The sequence below is a fragment of the Arachis ipaensis genome, chromosome B3 (assembly GCF_059453495.1).
Source record: "Arachis ipaensis isolate K30076 ecotype BB chromosome B3, ASM5945349v1, whole genome shotgun sequence".
Lineage (NCBI taxonomy): Eukaryota > Viridiplantae > Streptophyta > Magnoliopsida > Fabales > Fabaceae > Arachis > Arachis ipaensis.
In genome coordinates this window covers 53,033,858-53,058,709 of record NC_142438.1, presented here as the reverse complement: position 1 = coordinate 53,058,709, position 24,852 = coordinate 53,033,858, and the positions used below count along the sequence as shown (strand labels likewise).

Below are 24,852 nucleotides of genomic sequence, written 5' to 3'. Positions count from 1 at the left end.
GATAGAAGAGAATTATGCCAATTCGGAAAACTAGATAAAGTGATTCCGTTGTGAGTATAGTCCAAACCGGCAATGGATCCTCTCAATCAAAATTCAATTCAAGATAATGTCACTATTCAAACCAAATTAACCGATAGTATTAAGACTCCCAGGTCGTTCTCCCTAGGAACTAGTGACAACAAGTGCATACAATTTTGGTTGTGGAAAGCTAGGGGTTTTCAATGAAGAAGCAACAAATAAAGAGATAAAAGAACAAGACAAAATTACAATAAACTAATAAAGGAATAAAAGAACTATGTATGCAATATAAACAAGTAAAACTATAAAGTGATTAAAGAGTGGTTCAAAACATAAATGAAACCTTGACTTGGGATGAATTATGGAATCCCTTCCTTGCTATAACCACAACTATGATAATTATCATGAGTTAATCTCGCTTAATTAACGCCTAACATCGACGAGTAAGTCAAGCAAGCATAATTGACCTTAATCCATAAGTTCTAACTAACTTACCAAACTAGTTGATAAAAGGCTAGCTTTAATGGAAACAAGAATCAACTAACTCCCTAAGAATTACCACTAAATGTTGGACATTATGGCTCTAGTAATCCATAAACTCATTTTTCCAAGCCAAGGGGTGAAAATCTACCCCATAACTAAGATTGGCATTTCATCAAACACATAGAGGGCATAAACATAAAACATGGTAAAATTGGGAAAATAGTAAAAGCTATAAACCATAAATGATAACAAGCAACTCAACAAACATAAAATAAGCATCAAACATTAAATTCAACAACTAGAAATTCAAAATTACAAAACTATGTGTATATTGACAAAGGAAATAAGAATGCAAGAAAGTGTAGAACAAGTAGTGTAATAAAAGAGGAATTAAAGAAATACTTATAATGAAATTGCAAAATCCAAAGCCAAAATTGAAGTATAAAATGCTACAAACTATAATTAAAACCCTAAGAGAGAATTACCTAATCTACACTACTCATACTCCTACTATGTGTTTTCTATCTAATTCTACCTAATGCCTTGATAGGTGGTGTTGCTCCCTTCATATAGCCTTTGATTTCAGCATCCAAGCCTTCAAAAATGAGTCAAAAGAGCCTCAAAACGCTAGTGCACATGCATTTTTAATGAAGGCACATGCTGGGACTTGTGCGGACGCATAGATGTGTGCGTCCGCACACTTCGCTGAATTTTCACTTGTGCGTACGCACAGAGGGTTATGCGCACACACACTTCGCGATGCTCTGGTTTCGCTCTGCTTGGATTCTTGTGTATACGCACAGGTGGTTGTGCGCACGCACGCATGTTGATTTCCTTTTCGTGCATACACACGCATCCTCGTGCGCCCGCACGCATGGCTATGCTCTTCCTCCTTGTTTTCTTCATGCTTTCTCCCAATTGCATGCTCCTCTTCCATTCCCACCAAGCCATTCCTACCTTATTCATCTGAAATCACTCACAAATAACATCAAGGTATCGAATGGAAGGTAATTGGAATAAAATTAGTTGAAATAAGCACAAAAGAGCATGTTTTCACATTTAGGTACAATCTAGAGAGAAAACACAAAAGTATGATATTTTGGTGCTTAAGTGTGAGTTCATGTGCTAGAATCCATCCAATTTGAGTCAAAATATACCAATAAATATGGACTCATCAATTCTCCCACACTTAAACAATAGCATGTCCTTATGCTAATCACATACAAAGGAGAAGGATAAAAGGAAAATAACTTATTGAATGCACTATCTATATGCATGTATCTATGCTATATACTATCTATATATATCTATCTATAATGTCCTATTGATTTGGTGTAAACAAACAAGAGAATTCCAATCAATCCAAGATAAGACCTTAGGGCAAGGTAAGGAAATATAACAATATAACCAAAATCTAAAGACTTGAATTGAGATTTTCAAACCAACAACCAAACAACTTGCAAGAAGATACGATATAAGGAATAAGAACATAGAATTTAGCGATCAAACCCCTCACTGGATGTGTTTACACTCTAATCACTTAGTGTTAGGGTTTAATCACTCAATTCTACTTTAATTATATTTTTCAAAGATTTGCAAGTCATCTAACAATCAACTAATATTTGATGCATGAAAAGCAAATATCATGAGGTCTTTTGAGGGTTGTAATGGGGCTAGGGTCCAGGTAAGGTCAATATGGTCAAGTAGACTTAGTGAATTACATCTTTGATTAGCTCAAGTGTCCACCTAATCCTATATCATCCTATGTACACATAACAAAACAACCTAGCTATCCATTTGTCTCCTATCTCACATCTACTCATGCATTTCTTTCAAAAACACACACATATGCATCCTTTATTCAGCTTTTTATTTCATATGCTACTATTCACAAGATTTGATTTGATTGATATCTTTTTTTTTAAAGAACAATTCCTTGTTTTGTGTCATCAAGTTAAGATGCATATGTCTTGAACAATGAATGCATGAGTATTACTCTATTATCCAAGTTTTCTCAATGAATATCCCAAATAAGCTTATCACCAATGTTTTCCAACAATTTTTTTCCACACTTAGAGTATAGACACTACTCCACCCAAGCTAATCAAAGAGTAATCCAGGGCATCAATGGTTTTTCTTTTTAGGGAGAATAATGTGCTTAGCATTAGAACAAAAGAAAATTTAAAGGCTCAAAAAGGGGTTACAAAGGTGAATGCAAGGGTTGGCCATATAGGTTAGTGAGTTCAATAATAAGAATGGCCTCAATCATGCTAAATGCAATCAAACAACAAATATAGGACATATAGATTCATGCAAATCAATGATCACAATAAAAAAGGAGTGTAATCGTACAAGAACAAACTTTATGGTTTGAAATGTGCAACCATCTATTAGAGCTCAAATCTCCCAAGGTATGTTGTTCTAGCTCTTTTCTATGTTCTATGAAAAAGGATGCTTCACGCAAGTTGAAAAATAATTTTTCAATTCAATCAATGGCACGCCCTAAGAAGGGTTTCATGAAAATTTCTTCTTGTTTCACCAAACTTATTTCCTCTATGTATGTATGTTGTGATGGATGCAATTTTTCTCAAATTTCCTAGTTCTATTCCTAATTTTCAACATTACAAAAATTAACATGAACAATTAGGACAAAATTGGACTAGCTGCTATGCTATTCAAATTATCCAATCGTGACTTCTATCTATAAAATATATACTATGCAAAAGATACAAAGTACCAAATGCAATAACTAGAATTAAACTAATATATAAATATATATATATATATATACCAAAAGAAAAATGCAACGCAACAGTTAAAAGCACTCTAAGTATCTACAAGAAACATAATAAAAAGAAACAAAAATAAAGTGCGAAGTGTTCAAAAGAGAAATTTTACGCTCCAAAATAACGAATCATCCCCCACACTTAAGTGTTGCACGGTCCTCCGTGCACGAACAAAATCCGGTGGTAAGGAGCTATAAAGCTCCACCTTCAGCTGGTAGGCTCCGAGGTTCCGGTTGCTAAGTAAACAAATAAACACAATTGAGGAAAAGTGAGATGTGTGGTATTACAATGTGTGTGTTCTAAGTGTGCACAGTTTAGAATAACACACATTGGCCGGGTAAATGGGGATCACACAATCAAAAGAATTAGCATATGTCCCTCAATTAGGTAACCTAGGTTGCAAGTGGAGAATGAGCAAAACTTAAGGCACAAGCAACCTAAGGTGACTATGAAAGTAAATTGAGTGATTAAGATATTGGCTATTGTAATTGTGCAAGTTAAAGCGCAAGATTAATATAAAATAGCACAATAAACAACAACCAATTCAATAATGAACAAAAACTCCCTACTCATCACGAAGCATAATGAAAAAGTCATATGGAAGGGTACTTGTTACAAAAAGTGATAAGCTTGATATGAATCAATTTAGGTCACTCAAACAAATGCAGAGCATTAACAAGGAACAAGTACTAGACATGTGATGATTTTTAATATGAAAATCATGATGAATAAGTAATTTCAACTCAAATAACTTAATCTAATACACTTATGCAATTTTCTCTAGTGGTACAATCAAAACATGAGTATTCAAATCCACTAGGTAGTTGCATATTAAAGCAAAGTATAAGTGCATTGTATCAAGAGGCAACCCTATCACTAATAAACAAACACTTGCAACTTATTTAAATAGAAACAACTAAAGTAAAACGAATATAATAACTAAAATAAAAATAAAATGCAATGAAGATTAAATAAAACAAGAGGAAAAACATGGAAGAAGCAAGAAAAGAGAGGGGTGGAGGGGGCGGAAGTGCGTTAGGGCTTAAATGGAAAAGAAATAAAAATTTTCCCCAAAACAGCACTTGTGCGTACGGACAGACATGTGTGCGTACGCACACTAGGTGAAAAGGGGAGGGGTGCGTCCACATAAGTCGTGCGAACGCTCTAGACAGAAGGGGGTGTAAGAAGTGTGCGCACACATAAGCCTGTGCTTGTGCACAGAAGAGATTTTTTTTTGTAATGGATGGATCATGTGTGCGTGTGCACACAGGTCCGTGCGCACGCACAGAGCGAAAAGAGGGGGGTGGAGGCACACAGTCTGTGCTAACGCTCCCACCAGAGGAGCTGCAAGCTCGCGTGCAGACGCACACGTCTATGCGGCCGCACAGATGGCGCGAAAAGGAAGACGTGTGCGTACGCACAAAGCAGTGCGTACGCACAGATCGAGGAAAACAGGGCAGCGCCCACGCATAGGCTGTGCTGGCACTGCAACCAGAGGGCATTCAAGAGAGTGTGTGGGCGCACAGGGTTGTGCGCCCGCACAGGTCGCAAAACTCATAGTTTCGTGCGCACGCACAAAATCGTGCGTACGCACAGATGCCCTGTTTTACAAAAAAAATTTCTTTCATTCCTAAGGCATTAGGCCTTAGTTCAATTAACATCTCAACCCCAAACATTCAAAACATCACAAAATCATGATCCATATGCAAATTAACATATCTAAACTCGAAATTAAACTAATTCTAAGCTAACTAAGAGAAGCAAACATGTAAAAAACTAGGACTATAAGCAAAGCGAAAGGGTAAGAAAGATATTACCATGGTGGGGTGTCTCCCACCTAGCACTTTGGTTTATCGTCCTAAGTTGGACTTTTTGTGGAGACTCTTGTTAGGGTGGTTTGTGTTTCCACTCCTCCTTGAACCTCCATCCATGCTTGGTCTTTGAGGCTCCTCCGGGATCCTATATTTCCAGCATCCGCTCACCTTCTTGTTGATCTTTATACTCCAAGCCGGATGGAAAAGCTCCTAGTTGACCCTTGTAATAACCCAACAATCTCCGGAAATCACCCGATTGTGCTCTACACCATGCTTGAACTCCAATTTTTGAATTAATCTTCTTGATGATCCTTGGAGTTCTTTGGCTACCAACACTCCTTTCTCCACCACTCACCAACCCAAGAAAGATCTTGAGTTGGTAGTCCGTCTCCAAGATAGCATAGGTTGAGGAGTGTGTATCATTTAAGTGTGGGAAAAATTTTGAGAAACATTGGTAGTGATTGAAAAATGTTTGTCTTGGGTAATGCATTGAATGAAAAATTTTAGAAAATGGGTGCATTCATGTATGAACTATTAAACCATATGCATTTATCTTTACTTCAAAAAAAAATCCAAAAGGGGACAAAAGTTACTCCAAAGAAAAGAAATGAATAAGGAATGCATATGTGATGTAAAGGAAAGAGCATACATGAATATGTGTAGAAAGTGAAAATAGGAAGGTTAGGTTGCATATTTTTTGTTATGATAATTGCATTCATGCATCCATGGTTGTTGATTGTTAGATGAAAAGTAATTCCTTGAAAGCATGATTAGGAGAGACTTGAGTGATTTGACCCTTAGACACCGAGTGATTAGAGTGTATACACACATAGTGAGGGTTCAATTACTCAATTCTATGCTTCCACCTCACTTATTATGTATTCTTGCAAGTTGCTTCATTTTGAAACTTGAATCAATTCTTTAGATTTTTTATTGCCTTGATTAATTCTTTGCTTGACCCTATATGTCTATATACGTGTTTGGAAATTTGATTTTTTGTTTTCACCAAATCAATAGGATACTATAGATAGATACATAAGTATAGATAGTATATACATACTTGCATGCATATAGATAGTTGCATTTAATAAGTTGATTACCCCATTGAGTATTTTCCTTGTTGGTTTAGCATGAGAACATGCTATTGTTTAAGTGTGGGGGAATTGATGAGTCCATATTTTCCGATATATTTCAGCTCAATTTGGATGGATTTCATCACATAAACTCACACTTAAGCACTAAAATAGCATACTTTTGTGTTATCTCCCTAATTTGGACCTAAATGTGAAAACATGTACTTTTGTGCTTAAATTGAGTAATTTAATTCTACTTTTATGCCATTCGATACCGTGATATGTTTTGTGAGTGATTTCAGGTCATTTTGGCAAGATTGGCTAAGCAAAAGTGGAAGAAGGCATGTAGAAGGGAGAGCACATGAAGAAAAAAAGGAAAAGCACACACAGCGAAGTGTGCGTGCGCACAAGTACCCGTGTGTACGCACAAGAAGGAATTTGCATGTGTACGTGTGCACAAGTACCTGTGCATACGCATAGAACCCTGCACGTGATTTCATTAATAAAACACGTGCTGTGCGATTTCTGAAGGCTTTTGGCCCATTTTGAAAGGCTTGAAGGCTGGATTTGGATGCTATATGAAGGGAATTCAACACATATGAAGGCATGCATTATTATTAGGTTTAGTTTTAGTTTTTCTTAGTTAGGAAGCTTCAATATGAGTAGGATTAGTGTAGTATTGCTTTCTTAGGTTTATCAATCCCATTGTAGCATTTTATAGCAAGCTTTAATTTTGGATTTTTGCTTATTCAATTGTAAGTACTCTCAATTTTCTCTTTAATTATAGCACTTTTACTTTCATTTCCTTTTGGTTCAAGTTACTTTGTTCATATTTGCAATTTTGAGTTTCTTGAAGTTTTCATTGATGAATTTAATACTTTACGCTCTCTTTATGTTTGATTGCTTGCTTATATTTGGTTTTGTGAATAGTTGGTTATCGTTTTCTATTTTCCTTTGCAAATTCTTATGTTTTGGTTTTATGCACACAAGGTGTTTGTGAAAATGCCAACTTTGAGTTTTGAGTAGATTTTCACACCTTGGCTTGGGAATTGAGTTCCTAGGATACTAGAGTCATGATATTGAATATTTAGTGGTAATTCTTGGGTAGTTAGTTGACTCTTGTTTCCATTGAAGCTAGCTTTTTATCAACTAGTTTGGTAAGTTAGTTAGGACTTATGGATCAAGGTCAATTATGCTTGCTTGACTTACTCCTCGATGTTAGGAATTAACTAGGCGAGATAGACTCATCATAATTATCATAGTTGTGATCATAGCAATGATAGGATTCCTTGGATCCTCTTATTCCCAAGTCAAGCCTCTTTATTGCATTTATAGCATTTTTCACAAGTTTTGATCTTACCTTCTCTTTACTTGTATTAAATCCAATTTTGATCATTCCTTAGTTCTTTGATTTCTTAGTTCTTTTAATATTTCATTCTTTGATTCAAAACCCTTTTTCCTCACAACCGAAAGCGTAGCACTTCCAATTGCATTCTAGGGAAGACGACCCAGGAGTCTAAATACTCTTGATTTATATTTGGTTTGAATTGTGATAACATTTGATGATCAATTGTTGGGTTTGGACTATACTTGCAACATCAATTCTCTTTTTAATGTGAAAATCCAAACCTATGCTCTTGGTCGTACATCAACCTCATCAGCGATTTAGAAACCGTGTTCGCATCTCTCCGACGGCACAACATGAGGCTCAACCCTCTCAAATGCGCTTTCGCCATGGAAGCTGAGAAGTTCCTGGGGTTCATGATAACCCAAAGAGGAGTGAAAGCTAACCCAGAGAAATGCGAGGTAATCTTGCGGATGAACAGTCTGGGGTGTGTAAAGGACGTGCAGAGACTGGCAGGAAGGCTCACTGCGCTATTCCACTTCCTCGGCGCATTGGCTGCCAAAGCCCTACCATTCTTCAACTTCATGAAAAAGGGGATAGTGTTCGAATGGACTTCGGCTTGCGAGGAAGCCTTCAATTACTTCAAGAGCATCATCTCGGCACCCCCTATCCTCGGTAAGCCCAGAAATGGAGAGGCGCTATTTTTGTACTTGGCAGTAATTGATGAAGCTTTGGCAACCGTCCTGGTACGAGAAGAAGGGAAGATTCAATAACTGGTCTACTTCGTGAGCAATGCACTACAGGAGGCAAAACTAAGATACAGCAAGTTAGAAAAGTTGGCATACGCGCTCCTGACCTCCTCCTGTAGGTTGCGACAGTACTTCCAAGGACACCAGATAATCGTCAAAACGGACCAAGCGATCCGCCAAGTGCTGCAAAAGCTCGACCTGGCGGGTAGGATGATGACCTGGACAATCGAACTATCTCAGTATGACTTGCAGTACGAGCCCAGACATGCAATCAAGGCTCAAGCAATGGCTGATTTTTTGGTCGAAGTGACGGAAGCACTCCCGAGACACCGAACACACGGTGGAAGCTCCACGTGGACGGAGCCTACAACCAAACGTTCGGGGAAGCAGGAATTATTCTAGAAAGCCCAACGGGAGTCGTATATGAGCAATCGATCAAGTTCGACTTCCCGGTGTCCAACAATCAAGCAGAATACGAGGCCCTTCTTGGCGGCCTGCAATTGGCGAGGGAAGTCGGGGCCACCAGACTGGAGGTATGTAGTGACTCTCAAGTCATCACATCGCAGGTTAATGGAATGCATCAAGCCAGGGAATCACTACTGCAAAAATACTTGGAGAGGGTCAAGAAGTTGAAGGAGGATTTTGACGACGTCACGGTACAGCACGTTCCGAGGGAGAGGAACACACGAGCTGATCTCCTATCAAAACTGGCGAGCAAAAAGCAAAGAACAGACAACCGATCTCTCATACAATGTTTGGTAAAAGAACCAACAGTGACCTTGCATTTAACCCAAGCAGACCCCTCGTGGATAGGCCCGATCACTGATTTCCTGGAAAGCGGTAAACTCCCTAATGACGAAAAGACAGCAAAGGCACTAAGAAGAAAAGCGGCCAAGTATACAATAATACAAGGCCAACTATTTAAGAAAGGGCTCAACCAACCCCTATTGAAGTGCCTACGCCCCGACCAAACAGACTACGTGTTAAGCGAGTCCATGAGGGGTGCTGCAGCCATCACATCGGAGGGAAGGCCTTAGCATGAAAACTCGTCAGGGCAAGTTACTACTGGCCCTCAATGATGGCCGATTCCAAAGAGTTCGTGAAGAGATGCAGAAGATGCCAGCAGAACATCAACTTTCACAAAGCGTCGGCAGCTGAACTAAGCCTGCTGATGGCCTCCCGACCATTCTCACCATGGGGAGTCAACCTGTTAGGACCTTTCGACCTGGACAGGTCAAGTACCTAATTGTCGCCATCGACTATTATACCAAATGGGTAAAGGCCGAGCCCCTAGCCAGCATATCTTCGGCTAATTGTCGGAGGTTCATGTGGAGACAAGTAATAGCCAAATTTGGAATCACGAAGGTCGTCGTCTTGGACAATGGGTCACAGTTTGCCGACAAGAAATTCGGAGAATTCCTCGCTGGCTTAGGCATAAAGCAGAAGTTCTCGTCTGTCGAGCACCCCCAGACCAATGGCCAAGTCGAAGTAGCAAAAAAGGTCATTCTACAAGGCCTCAAAAAGCGACTTGACCAAAAGAAGAGAGCATGGGCAGACGAGCTAGCCTTGGTCCTCTGGTCCTATCGCACAACTCAACAGTCATCTACAGGGGAGACGGCCTTCTGGCTCACCTATGGGGTGGACGCGATAATTCCTTTGGAGATAGGAGAACCGATCCCACGACTACTTTTGGGAGGAGTTGAAAAAGCCATAGAAAAGGACTTGGTGGATGAAACTAGAGAGATGGCCCACTTGTCGGAGACGGCATTGAAGTAGAGGATGGCTCTGCATTACAACGCTAAAGTCCTCAAAAGAGATTTTGAGCCGAGCGACCTAGTCTTACGACGCAACAACGTCGGACTTCCGACACCAGGAGAAGGAAAATTGGCGGCAAATTGGAAAGGTCCATACAGGGTAAAGGAAGTACTCGACAGCGGTGCCTACAAGTTGGAACGGCTAGATGGCAGGGAAGTTCCCAGAACCTGGAACGCAAGAAACCTAAGAAGATTCTATCCCTAGTAGCCGGTGCATACCCAGCGAGCAAGCGGTTTGCCGGCCTAGCCGGTATAGTAAGACCCGTATTACTTTATGTTTAGATCACTCCCTATTGGTTGTTTATATGAATGACAATTTGCTACACTGATTGCTTCCCCTAATTTCAAACTTCTCGTTTTAAATTTTAATACACTGTTTGAAATTGTTCAAATTATTTTGCCAAGTAAAGGTAACCAATTCCATAGCGGCGCGGCATCCCGGGACTGATCACCCCGGGAACCAATAAAGTCACAAACACTACAACAAACGGCTGCTAAGTAAAGCCAAGTTTCAGACATTCAAACGAAAAAGCCACGACCTGGCTTCATTAATTGCCAATGAAACGGTAAACAAAAGTAAATTGTTATCTACAGACAAAGCGGTAAACGAGTTTGCTAGAACTACTCGAGTGTTCAAAGACCCACATGTTACAAAATTTCAAAAAATACAAGGTTACATCACTTCTTCGGAATATCGACAATCTTGCCATCATTGATGGTCTTGAAAATGCTAATGGATGAGGTGTCGAAGTCGGGAGCTAGCAGATTCACATGAGCCTTGACAGCCTCCTCGGTCACCAGGATGGCATTCTTACCTTACTTCACGTTCTCTTTGTACTTCTTCTTCAAATCAACTGCTTCAGTCTTGACTGCGGTTGCCAACGAAAGGGCCTCATCACGCTCTTTCTCGAGCTCCTTCACCCAACCTTGAGTAGCGTTGAGCTGACCCTCCAAGGAAAGCTCCCGCTTGGTAAGTCGCGCTACGGCAGCATCGGAGGTCTTGATCTTCTCCTCGGCGTCAGCTAGCTGCCCTCGAAGTAACTTGACCTCAACCTTGTACTTGTAATTAGCCTTGACAGATGATTGAAGCTTGTTCTCCAATGACTGCGCCCCTGCCAAGGCGGATTCTGCTTTTCTCGCTATGGCGGCTCTCCGGAGCAAGGTACGGTACATCCATCTGGCCTGCGAGGCAAAATCCCCACCATGGAAGAAGTTCTCCGTGCCGGGAAGCAATTGAGAATCAATGAAGTTCCCGGCATCGAAGTTCTTCTCCATCACCGTGAGGACTCCCTCAGGGCTAGAAGACGGTTTCCTTTTTCTTGGGTTGTCAACAACAACCACCTCAGGCCCTTCACCCTCCACCTCGACCTCTGATCGGGGACTCGGACCAGCACTGGTCCCAATCACCTTCCCCTGGGTAGGTTGGGACTGAGCCTCCGCCTCGGCGGCGTCATTGGAAGGCACCTCGTTGTTATGGGTGGCAGAGTCATCATCGCTACCATTAGCAAAAAATGTGTTAAACAAAGCATCAAGCCTAACTTGCTCGCCATTCGTCGATATTGAAACAAAACACGGAAGCTAGTTAGCCATTAAAACGATTGAATAAACAAGGGTAAGAGCAAACACGGGTGCACCACTAAACGACTACTCACATATATAACTCCTAGCCATATCCTGATCACCCATGAGAAGATGGGGATTAACATGATTCTGCCCGAAAATAGCCAACAACACATCGGCGGCCCTCTTGTTCTCGGAAGACAACCCTTTGTACGTCACCTTAGTAAAGGCATTAGCTCCCGCCCCGAACCTCTAGTAGGTCGAGATTCGACGTTCCCCCTCCTACGTCAACCAAAAGGGATGCCGACCTTCAGCAGAGTGAACCTTAAAGTATCTATCCTTGAAACTATGGTACGAATCTTCAAACAGGCCAAAGATCCTCCGACCCTGGGTAGACCAAAAAGACATGAAGCCTTTTTTGGCCCTCCCCTCTTTAGAAGGGTTCGTCAAGGTAAAAAGAAATAAAAATACCTCGACGAGGCCGGCAGCTCTAAGTACTCACAAACTATCTCGAAACAGTGGATAGAAACCCAACTGTTTGGATGCAACTGAGATAGCGCCACATCACATCGGTTAAGCAACGCCATTTGAATGGGGGAGAAGGGGATGCGAACCCCCAGGTGGGTGAACATCGCCTAGTACATCCAGATCCAATCGGGGACCCGGGGAGAGTGTAGGTTTAATTGGAATATCCGTTTCTGGCTGGAAGGGACAAAAACCTCGTAGTTAGCCTCTTCGGGCCCCCCCACAGAGATACTCGGCTTGTCAGAACTCCGTAAGTTCCTCCAGAGACATCTGGTTGGGGGTTTCTTTCACGTCCGAGGTCACCCAGGCATATCGATCGTAGGGTGCTCGCGCAATGGGAACCCTTGCGACAAGACGTTGGGCCATACCTACAGTGGGGGCACCACTCAAAGTTAGTCTAAGAGGTCGGGAAGCCGGTACTAACACCAGAAACTACAATTTTCCTACCCAGTATCTACGGTCGAGCCTAAAATCCCAAATCTATAGATTTAACGAAACCCAAACACCAAAAACCCAGAATGGTTGCCCCCTAGTATATCTACCTAACGTTGACACCATCAAACACGAAATTCAGTCAAATGAACAATGCACATGCAGAATTAAGACAGAAGAACAAGCGGCATAACATCAAGATTAAACTAGCCTGAATAAGAAGAAGGAAAAAGGAACTTACCAGGATGACAGTAATGATCGAAGGATGCTGGAAAACTATGAGGAGATTCGAGCGAAGTAGGAGATTCACAGTAAGGAAGTTTGGAGGGGAGGAAGGAAGATGAGAGAGACGCGATAATAGTGGGAAAATGAAAACTGAAACAAATGGAAACTGAAAGAAAAACTGACTCCAAGAAGCGTGAAAGACAGGGGTAGAATGCTCATTTCACGCAGGGTTTAAATCGCCCATTAAGAGCAATAAATGCTCAGCGCGAAGAATGAGGCGATAAACGGTGCTCCCCTGCAGCGAAGAAACCCACACGCGCGTGGAAGATACGTCCCGATCATGAGTGACCGACTAGGCGACAACACACGCACAGAGGAACAAAACACGCCAACCACGATGCCCATGGCCATAGCTGGCGTGTTGGGGGCACTGTTACGACCCAGCCTAGCTGGCACTCCGCCTAGTCCGACTCGACGTATGGTCCTACCCGACCCGAGCAGCCGGTCTGCTGGGCGTCGCACGTCTGGACCCTAACTCGAATACCTCTCCTCCAGGAAGCCAGCTACCTGACATCTGGAGCAAGAAAACTTCCAGGAAGGTGGGTCTGTCCTCATGGGACCTACCCCACTGATAGGGTATATATGGGGAGGGTCCTACCCCTTCCCCACGGTATGTCACTACCTCCATTATTCTCTCACCACCATCTGCACTATTTCTGAGTTGAGCGTCGGATTGTCATTGCAGGTGGCGCCCCCTCCTTCACATCGCAACAGCTCGAGAGGTCGTGAAGTCTCCACCCTCTTCTCCTGGACCCATACCAAGGCTGGTTCCTACCATTCCATCTCCAGAGCTCCACCGACCCGTCCGGAACCCGAAGAACCGAACAAATTTCAATGTGTATTTGTATTCTAACATGTATTTTATAGCGGTGGCTGACTTTGGTAGCTGATTTTGGTGTACACGTAGCATAACTCTTTTTTTTAATACTTATAAAAGTTTAACCCAAAATTAAGGGTTGAAAGCACAAAAATTATGTTCAATCTTCTTGAATGTCATAATTATTTATTTGGCTAATTTTTTCTCTAAACGCAAACATGATTCTGAGTTTGAACTCCCATTTACCATAAGTAATAAATTCTAACTTTTACTTTCAATTGATAAATTAAAAAATTAATTGAAAAATTTATTTTTTCTACAAATTTTATTATTTAATCTCATTTACAATAAGTGATATCAAAAAATAATCATAAGAGTTCTTAAAATTTTTTCATGGCTATGCTATACAAATAATTTTTTTAATATTATTGTTAGTACTCTTTGTTAAATTTTGATTTTTTTATCAATTATTTATTTATTTTTTTGTTAATAATATGGATATTTTTGTTTAGAATTTTTTTTACGTTCACTGATGTATATTACTGTATTTTTTAATAAAATTTTTAGTACTCATTGTTAATACAATTTTTTTTTAATTATTTTTATTAATACATATTTTTTTATAGAATCTTATTTGTTTATTTGACTTTGTATATTTTTTACTATGTGTTCTTAAATTAGTATATATTTTATTTATTATGGTTAATTTTTATAATATAAAATTCACTAAAAAAATATAATTAAATACAAAAAGAGTACTAAAAAATATAACGAAGAGAGTACTAAATTTCAATATATAAATTTAAATTCTTTTCAAAAAAAGTTATTGTCAAAGAGTGTTAAAATAATATAGTTTTAAATGATATAAATTTATGTCTTTTTTTTAATAATTTTTGTCTAAGCATAATTTTAAATAATGTAATCCAAACATCATTCATTCTATTATAATCTATTTTAATACAAAATTACCAAATATAAATCACGTTAACACCAATTCACTTTTTATCAAAATCAAATTTATAAAATTAATTTGAGTTAATAGTCAATTTCGTCCTTCAAAAATCACCCATTCTTCAAATTAGTCCTCAATAGATTTTTTTAGTCATATTAGTCCTTAAAAGATAAATCGTAAGTCAAATTGGTCCTTCCATTTGTTAGATGATAACGGCATGATGACGTGTCACGTTAAGTGCCACGTGACATGATGACGTGGTAAGTTAATACCACGTGTCACAAGATGATTGGTTGACGTGTCAGGTTAGTGATATTTAGCATGCCATGTGGCACTTGACATGTAAAAAAGTTATTTATAATCAAAATAGTCCCTGAAAGTTTAGACGTAAGTCATTTTCATCCTTCAAATTTTAAAAATTAATCAAATTAGTCCTTATATAAATTTCTTTTATTTTTTCTTCATAATATTAAATTTGAATTATTTTTTAATAGTACTAATTTTAATATTATTTTTTAGACCTTAATGAATAAAATTTTCTTTACATAAAATAATAAAAATAATTAAATTATTATAAAATTATTTTATCATTTGTATTTTAAATTTTATATTTTCAAATTGTAATTTTTTATAGTGACATTTTCTTATTTAAACGAGTTTATCAAATTATTGTTAATTATATATTAAAAAATTTAATATTTTAAGTTTATAATTTTTTTAAAATAACTACTATATTTATTTAATGAGATATAAAAGATTAAAAAATTTCAAATAACTACTATATTTATTTAGTAAAATTTAAAATATTAAAATTCTAGTTTTTTAATATTTTAAAATAACTACTATATTTATTTAGTGAGATATAAAAGATTAGAACATTTAAAATAACTACTATATTTATTTAGTGAAATCCAAAATATTAAAATTATATTTTAGATTTTACTAAATAAATATAGTAGTTATTTTAAATATTTTAATCTTTTATATCTCACTCTATAAATATAGTAGTTATTTTAAAAAATATATTAAAATATTAAGATTCAATAAGTGACCCCACAAATCGATTTTTCAATTATTGAGTTCTATCATATATATTAAATAATAATAAAATTATAATTTTAAAAAATTTAAAAGATTTAAAATATTATATTTTTAAATATATAATCAACAATAATTTGATAAATTTGTTTAAATAAAAAAATTTTGCTATAAAAAATGATAATTTAAAAATATAAAATTTAAAATACAAATGATAATAATTTTATAATAATTTAACTATTTTTATTATTTTATGTAAAAAAAATTTTATTTATTAAGGAATAATATTAAAATTAGTATTATCAAAAATACTTTAAATTTAATATTATGAAAAAAAATAAAAAAAATTATATAAAGACTAATTTGATTAATTTTTAAAATTTTAAGGATGAAAATAACTTACGTTTAAACTTTCAGGATTATTTTTATTATAAATAATTTTTTTACGTATCAAGTGATACGTGGTATGCTAGGTGTCACTGACCTGACACATCAACCAATCATATTGTGACACGTGGCATTAACATGCCATGTCATCATGCTACATGGCACTTAACGTGACACGTCATCAGTCGTTATCATCTAACAAACGGAAAGACCAATTTGACTTATATTTTATCTTTTAAGAACTAATATGACTAAAAAAAATTTTTGAGAACTAATTTAAAAGATAGATGATCTTTCAGAAACAAATTTGACTATTAACTCAAATTAATTTTATATAAATTTTTGTTTGTAAGCTTTAATCCAAACACATACTATATTAGATTTCAGGTTAATTTTTTTGGCTATTGGATAAGAATTGGTATAATCCTTTAATATTGGAAGTTATAGTGTTTTATAAAATTCTGGGGACTATAAAATTCGCAGGGTACGAATTGTCAAATCTAATTTTTTTAATTTATAAATACAATACATAAACTGCGTATTGTATTAATCTTTTGAGAACTAATTTAAAAGATAGATGATCTTTCAGAAACAAATTTGACTATTAACTCAAATTAATTTTATATAAATTTTTGTTTGTAAGCTTTAATCCAAACACATACTATATTAGATTTCAGGTTAATTTTTTTGGCTATTGGATAAGAATTGGTGTAATCCTTTAATATTGGAAGTTATAGTGTTTTACAAAATTTTGGGGACTATAAAATTTGCAGGTACGAATTGTCAGATCTAATTTTTTTAATTTATAAAGACAATACATAAATTGCGTATTGTATTAATCTTTTGAGAACTAATTTAAAAGATAGATGATCTTTCAGAAATAAATTTGACTATTAACTCAAATTAATTTTATATAAATTTTTGTTTGTAAGCTTTAATCCAAACACATACTATATTAGATTTCAGGTTAATTTTTTTGGCTATTAGATAAAAATTGGTGTAATCCTTTAATATGGAAGTTATGGTGTTTTACAAAATTCTAGAGACTATAAAATTCGCAGGGTACGAATTGTCAGATCTAATTTTTTTAATTTATGAAGACAATACATAAACTGCGTATTATTTTAATATTAAATTACAATATACAGATTACATATTATATTATTTTAATATTAAATTATAATACACAGTTTGTATATTATAAATATATAGACTGTGTATTGTCAGTATAATACATATTCTGCGTATTATACTTACACAGAATAGCACTCTTATAACATTATAAAACTCTATTTTTTGTAACATTAATATAAAAGTGAGAATGTAAAACTATTAAACTATAAACGGAAACAGAAAACAAACCAAATTTTGTAAAATCTCACGTGGATTAAAAGATGAACGTGGTCCAAGCCATGTCTGCTATACGGTCCTACTCCATGCTCTTTTCAGTTTTAAGTAAACCCCATAACGCGTATCCCCTTAATTTTATCATAGCTCGCATCATCACCTTCGATCACTGCTTTCATCATTGCCACGTGTCCTATCCATTCACTCTCCTCTTTCCCCTTCGTGTACACGCCTTCTGACCCGTTGACCCCTCTTACCATTCAGTCAAACTTCACTCGCTTCACCATCATGTATATATACAATTGCAAGAGCCGCAAAACACATCAGAAAAAAACATTTATTCTCACAGCACTCAATCCCAAACGAAAATAAAAACAAACGCACACATCACAGAAATAAATAGAGAGAAGAAGATGGTGAAGCAGAACAATAACGTGGAGAAGCTTGCGTCAATGGAGCGGAGTGATCTGAAGTACAAAGGTGTAAGGAAGCGAAAGTGGGGGAAGTATGTTTCAGAAATAAGGCTACCAAATAGCCGCCAGAGGATTTGGTTGGGATCCTACGATACCGCCGAGAAGGCGGCGCGTGCATTTGACGCGGCCATGTTTTGCTTACGTGGCGCCGCCGCCAAGTTCAATTTCCCCGGTGCTCCGCCGGAGATCGCCGGCGGCAGGTACATGACCCCTCCCCAAATTCAGGCCGCTGCCGCCCGGTATGCCAATTCTGACCCGGTTCGACCCTGTTCCACCTCGACTGAAACTTCCACGATGTTGTCGGAGGAGACTAAAACGGTGATGCCGGCATCACCATCACCGTCACCGTCCGATGTGACTCTTCAAACGGAATGTGACGTCACAGCCATGAACGGGTCGGGCTCGGATCTTTTTACAACAATAGGGTCGGTTAACCACGATTCTATATTTACGGGTTTTGATGATTTTGGTGGGGATTTCTACCTGCCAGAGATGCCGAGTTACGATTATGAAGAGGAGAATTTGGATGGTTTGATAATTGACGACACTTTCTTGTGGAGTTTCTGAGAAGTGTGTGATTTGCAGAACATTTCACATAATTAGATTCAATGGGAAAGGGCTAGAAAAGTAGAAAGACATCAACAAAATCGGGTCATGGTATTCGGATTGTTTTATTTTATATCCGTACGTACCATGGAAAGAATATGAGGTTGGGGGGTTGGTCGGTTTTTACAAGACCAAAGCCCTTTCTAATACCTTTTTTTTTTTTTTCATACTACTATTGTTTCAATTTCCGGAGGAAATTGATTTCATTCATTCAATTTTGCCAAGTGCCAAGGATTTTGTATAGTTGGGAAACATATGTTGTAATTTTTATTCTGAATTATACGAGAAGTATATTGTTTCAGAATTAAGATAAAGCAGCCGATGAGATTGTTTCTATTTATAAAATTTTAAAATGCTGGTAAATTTTTTATAAATAAATAAAATTAGTTTTGTACTTACAAAAGTTGTTTTCATGTTATAAAAGTACTAGAAATTAATTTTATAGATGGATTAATTTATAAACATTTTGAACTATTATGAGAACATAGTTAAGAAAAATATAATGTGATTACTCTTTTTTAATTATATTTTTTAGGTACTTTTAAAAAAAATCCAATAACTTTGTACGTATTAAATGCATTACTTTTTATAAATTTTTAGATTTTATTAAATAAAAATCAAAGAATATTATAAAAAGAAAGTATTAATAAATTTTATAAATATAAAATATATTAGTGTGTAAATATATAATATTTTAAAAATAGCAAGTGTAATTTTTTATAATAAATATAAAGCATACAAATGCATACAACAGTATTTTTTATTTTTTAAGATAAATTATTTTGTAGTAAAATTTTATAATGTTAAAAATTTATATTAAAATATTTTTAATTACAAATATAAAATAATTTAATATATTACTCGAAAAAATAATTAAATTTTATTTATATTAGTTGACAAATGATAAATTATTTTATATTATTGAAAACATCTTAAGTATTTAGTTTTGTTAAAAATATTATTATGTAATATAAAATTATACAAATATTATTAAAATATGTTTGTTTAAAAGATTAGATAAATAATCATATAGAAAGGTTAACTTTTTTAAGAAAATAAAAATTTAATATTTAACTTTTTGAATTGTTTTATTTATACTTGCCTCACTCAATTTGATTTAATTCGACTAACAACTGAAGATCAAGTATGATATAAATCTTATAAATTTCATTGTTAAACCATCATACTTAAATTAGGATAGACTATATTATTTCTATAATTTAAAATTTCATGTCATTTCATATTTTTGCTTTTTGTAAAAATAAATTAAACCTATATTTAAAAAAGTAAAAATAATATTATTTATTTCTATTTCTATTTTAAAAAAGTATATAAATAAAGAAATTCAAAAACGTTTTTTTAAAAGCGTGAAAAAATAAAAAAATAATATTTCTATGTATTATATAATAAAATGGGAAGTAAACAATATTCGTTAAAAATATAAATAAAATTTTAATATAAAAAAATTCAGGGATTGTAGAAACTTTTTAATTTTTACCGTGAGCATTGAAATAAACTGAAGTAAAATATTATACTTCATATGCCTCCACCTTGAATTTCTTTTTGTAGTTACGAGATAAAATGAGAAATTATGAGAACAAAAAATGTGCACAACATAAACGGATTTTTTATTTAAATAAATTAAATAAATATTTTATTTATTGAAATAAATAATTTAAAAAATTATTACGAAAATATGTAGAATTACTTATCATGTATCTCGTTTACACTACAAACGAGATAAGATAGTGCGTGTGACATGTGTATATCTCGTTTACACTGTAAACGATATACGTGTTAAATTAAAACGTTTACAGTGTAAACGAGATACAGTAAGACAAATTTCCAACAGCTATAAAAGGATGTGCAACTCTTAGTATTCTCCACATACATTTCATATCTTCTTCTCCTCCGTTTTTCTTCCAAAAAATAGGTAAAAATGTCCAGTAGTAGTGAATATGTGGTTGTCTGTGTGTATCCCAATTATCGTATGGGAAATAATGTTAATGAGGTGATATTTGAGTGTGAGAATCTGTTACTGCTGCGCACTCGACGCATAAGTTTGTTGTCCGAGTTGAAAAGTCTGATATTGAGCAACCTTGGTGGTTTAGGGAGAAAAGAGATCGGAAGTGGGGTATAGGTTGCTAGCACCGTTGGATAACGGAGTTTTTCGGTTTCGCCTATTTCGGCTCTAGGGCGACGAGCATGTGCGACTCATATTTGACATCCATGAAAGAATCATGGCGGAACAAGTGATGGAGCTTTCCGCTATTGTTGGTGATGTTGGTGGCGGTGGTTCTGTCCACTCGACCTTTGTGCAGGATGATGACCCACCTCTTGCACCACCACCGATTCATGTTGCGAGTCCAGTTGAAAGACATGGACGTGGGTGATGAAGACTCCGACGAAGAGTACGTTGCGGATAGCAGCGATAGTGATTCCTCTGAAGATGATGATGAGGAGGAGTTTGTACCAGAGACGCCGGCCGAGATAGCGGTGCGCTATGTTTTGCCTCCCTCCCTCCCCACCTGATTTTGCCACTATCAGATGTACCAAGTCACTATCATACATTGGATCTGGATGTCATGCATGAGAAATATCCGTTGTTCAACACCAGGAAAGAATATTACAACCTAGACGATGCGGGTGAAGTTTGGGGTTAGCCACAGATTCAAAAGCAGAGATGCAGTAATGCAGGGTATGAAGAACTACAGCATTCGTAGAAGTGTTGAGTACCGAGTGGTCGAATCAGACCGATTAAAGTATCACGTGCGTTGCCACCAAGCTGCAACTGGATGTCCCTGAAGTCTCTATGTAGCCCTCCGACAGAACCTCAGATACTGGTGAGTTCAAGTTTAGTTGTGGCGTATTTACTCATTTATGATTGCTATATCTAGTGTAGTTTCCAACCATGAATGTTTTATTTTATTAGGGAGGTCTAGAGGGTTGGTAGAGCATATATGTGTTTAGCACCCACCATGTCCCAAGACCATCGACAGTTGGACAGCAACCTCATCTGCAAGATCATCCTACCGTTGATCCAGTTTGATGCGTGAGCATCTTTTCTATATTTTCTTATTATTTTAGATATGAATTTATTGAGTTTTATTTAGATTTTAGTGTTTGAAGCCTATTTGGATGCTACTTTGAGGCGCATTGTGGTTTTATTAATTTCAGGAAAGATTGGGCGAGTTTGATAGAGTTCGTGCAGAAGAAAAAGGAAGAAAATGAATGCTGTCAACCCTGACCTCCTCACACTCCAATGAGCATAACTTAGCTACAGAGGTCCAATTGATGCAGTTAGAAAGCCAACTTTCAGAGCTTTCCAACGATATATAATAGTCTATACCTTTCTTCTGACATCACGGCGCTAAAGGCCACGACTTGGCATTTAACACCAGGTGCCTCGTAACCAGTGCCCAAGCCACTGCCTCGTGGGGCGCTAAACGCCAGGAAGACAGCAACAACTAGAAGTTTACTGCCTCCAGGGGCGCTAAACGCCGGTTCTGGCGTTTAGCACCAATAGCACGGATCCAACTTTAAGGAAAGGGCTTCATTAGTTAGATTTGGGTCATATTTATCTTATTTTATTTTGTTTTAGTTATTTTTATTCCCAAACACAATCTTTTGGGTTTTAGTAGTTATTATTCTATTTTATTTTCAAATCAAATTATCTTGGATATAAAAGAGAAAAGAGTTAGCCCTTTGGTCGGCTCTCGATCTCTTCTCTTGGACCTGATTCCGCCCTTGACACAATTTTGAACCCTAGTTTTCTCTCTGAGTCATGAGCAACTAAACCTCCTTGGTTAAGGTTAGGAGCTCTATTTATTGTATGGATTGATACTATTGCCACTCTATTTTGATTAATGTATTGATTTCAATTTCAAGAATTTGCTTTCGTTCTTCACCTTAGGGATTAGGGTATATTGGAAGATAACACTCTTTCTACTTGAGTTCCTGTTAAATCTTGGAAACGTAATTTACTTGAACATATGCTTGAAAACAATTCCTCCTAAATTGCTAATTGCTTAGACTTAACGGGATACGTGACATATAATCCTCTTATATCTAGGTGATTAGGGTTTTAGTGGTTAATAAACTAGAATTGGACTTAAGTCTCTAATCGAAATTAGGTGACCAAGAAATTGGCGGTTGATTAAGTTAGAGGAGACTAAATTACTAAGGAATTAGGGTTTAGTCAATCACAGTTTACCATGAATTGAATCTTGCTTGATTAAAATAGTTGGTAAGAAATAGAAATCCAGAAAATAAACAACTCCGAAGCCTTAACTATTCTCTCACATACTTGATGAGCGGATAATTTATACGCTTTTTGGCATTGTTTTTAGTATGTTTTTAGTAGAATCTAGTTACTTTTAGGGATGTTTTCATTAGTTTTTATGTTAAATTCACATTTCTGGACTTTACTATGAGTTTGTGTGTTTTTCTGTGATTTCAGGTATTTTCTGGCTGAAATTGAGGGACTTGAGCAAAAATCAGATTCAGAGGTTGAAGAAGGACTGCTGATGCTGTTGGATTCTAACCTCCCTGCACTCAAAATATATTTTATGGAGCTACAGAACTCAAAATGGCGCGCTTCCAATTGCGTTAGAAAGTAGACATCCAGGGCTTTCTAGCAATATATAATAGTCCATACTTTGCCCAAGTTTAGATGACGCAAACTGGCGTTCAACGCCAGCTTTCTGCCCAATTCTGGCGTCCAGCGCCAGAAACAAGTTGCAAAGTGGAGTTCAACGCCCAAACTGGCACAAAAGCTGGCGTTCAACTCCAAGAATGACCTCTCCACGTGTAGACCTCAAGCTCAGTCCAAGCACACACCAAGTGGGCCCCGGAAGTGGATTTATGCATCAATTACTTACTTCTGTAAACCCTAGTAGCTAGTTTATTATAAATAGGACCTTTTACTATTGTATTAGAAATCTTTGGATTATCTTTTGATCTATTGATCACGTTTGGGGGCTGGCCATTCGGCTATGCCTGGACCTTTATTACTTATGTATTTTCAACGGTAGAGTTTCTGCACTCCATAGATTAAGGTGTGGAGCTCTGCTGTTCCTCAAAGATTAATGCAAAATACTACTGTTTTCTATTCAATTCATCTTATTTCACTTCTAAGATATTCATTCGCACTTCAACCTGAATGTGATGAACGTGACAATCATCATCATTCCCTATGAACGCGTGCCTGACAACCACTTCCGTTCTACATTAGATTGAATGGGTATCTCTTAGATCTCTTAATCAGAATCTTCGTGGTATAAGCTAGATTGATGGCGGCATTCATGAGAGTCCGGAAAGTCTAAACCTTGTCCGTGGTATTCCGAGTAGGACTCTGGGATTGAATGACTGTGACGAACTCCAAACTCGCGAGTGTTGGGCGTAGTGACAGACGCAAAAGGATAGTAAATTCTATTCCAGTATGATCGAGAACCTCCAAGATGATTAGCCATGCAGTGACAGCGCATCGGACCATTTTCACAGAGAGGAATAGGATGCAACCAACGACAAGGGTGATGCCTCCAGACGATTAGCCGTGCTGTGACAGAGCATTTGGACCATTTTCCCGAGAGGATTGAAAGTAGCCATTGGCACCGGTGACATCCTTACATAAAGCCAGCCATAGAAAGGAGTAAGATGGATTGGATGAAGACAGCAGGAAAGCAGAGGTTCAGAGGAATGAATGCATCTCCATACACTTATCTGAAATTCTCACCAATGATTTACATAAGTATTTCTATCCTTATTTTAGTATTAATTTCGAAAACTCCATAACTATTTTATATCTGCATGACTGAGATTTACAAGGTGACCATAGCTTGCTTCATACCAACAATCTCCGTGGGATCGACCCTTACTCACGTAAGGTTTATTACTTGGACGACCCAGTGCACTTGCTGGTTAGTTATGCGAAGTTTTGAAGATATGTTTAGACCATGGTTCTGTGCATCCGTTTTTGGTGCCATCGCCTGGGAATCAATTTCGAACAATAATTCACAACCTAAGTAACAATTTCGCATACCAATACTCTTCACAACAAATTCACTGTTTGCTTTCTTAATCACTGAATTACTGTTTAATGTTTCTGAACCCCACCAATTTCTGCCTGCATGACTAAGTGAATCAATCAACTATTGTTGTTCGATCCATCAATCCTCGTGGGATCGACCCTCACTCACCTGAGGTATTACTTGGTACGACCTGGTGCACTTGCCGGTTAGTTTGTGGACTTTGAAAATTTTGCACCAAGTTTTTGGCACCGTTGCCGAGGATTGACTGTGATTGACAACTGCCCGTTGCTTGATTGTTTAGATTAGGCGTTCTTAATTT

General features: G+C 36.8%; 3 protein-coding genes across 3 annotated transcripts; 2 read left to right on the top strand and 1 right to left on the bottom strand.

Moving 5' to 3' along the window:
• The first annotated feature begins 7,875 nt into the window (after positions 1–7,875).
• On the top strand, positions 7,876–9,305 carry LOC148570653 (uncharacterized). Its single transcript, XM_088507117.1, has 3 exons — positions 7,876–8,265; positions 8,388–8,473; positions 8,576–9,305. Exons 1-3 carry the CDS (start codon positions 7,876–7,878, stop codon positions 9,303–9,305), a joined length of 1,206 nt encoding a protein of 401 aa, XP_088363243.1.
• Positions 9,306–10,898: 1,593 nt separating this feature from the next.
• Positions 10,899–12,229, bottom strand: LOC148570652 (uncharacterized). Its single transcript, XM_088507116.1, has 2 exons — positions 12,114–12,229; positions 10,899–11,577 (listed from the first exon to the last, which is right to left on the bottom strand). The coding sequence occupies exons 1-2, from the start codon at positions 12,227–12,229 to the stop codon at positions 10,899–10,901; spliced, it is 795 nt and encodes a 264-aa protein (XP_088363242.1).
• A 5,520-nt stretch (positions 12,230–17,749) lies between these two features.
• On the top strand, positions 17,750–18,812 carry LOC107630439 (ethylene-responsive transcription factor ERF017). Its single transcript, XM_016333559.3, has one exon. It carries the CDS (start codon positions 17,839–17,841, stop codon positions 18,463–18,465), a length of 627 nt encoding a protein of 208 aa, XP_016189045.1. The 5' UTR covers positions 17,750–17,838; the 3' UTR covers positions 18,466–18,812.
• The last annotated feature ends 6,040 nt before the right edge of the window (positions 18,813–24,852 follow it).

Excerpts from the sequence above, each read along its gene's own strand:
- LOC148570653 (XM_088507117.1), top strand. The coding sequence starts at position 7,876 with ATGAGGCTCAACCCTCTCAAATGCGCTTTCGCCATGGAAGCTGAGAAG. Across the intron at positions 8,266-8,387 it reads AAGCTTTGGCAACCGTCCTG|GTTGCGACAGTACTTCCAAG; the intron begins GTACGAGAAGAA and ends CTCCTCCTGTAG. Across the intron at positions 8,474-8,575 it reads GCAAAAGCTCGACCTGGCGG|TGACGGAAGCACTCCCGAGA; the intron begins GTAGGATGATGA and ends TTTTGGTCGAAG.
- LOC148570652 (XM_088507116.1), bottom strand. The coding sequence starts at position 12,229 with ATGGCGTTGCTTAACCGATGTGATGTGGCGCTATCTCAGTTGCATCCA. Across the intron at positions 11,578-12,113 it reads GAGCTGCCGGCCTCGTCGAG|CGATGATGACTCTGCCACCC; the intron begins GTATTTTTATTT and ends TGCTAATGGTAG.
- LOC107630439 (XM_016333559.3), top strand. The coding sequence starts at position 17,839 with ATGGTGAAGCAGAACAATAACGTGGAGAAGCTTGCGTCAATGGAGCGG.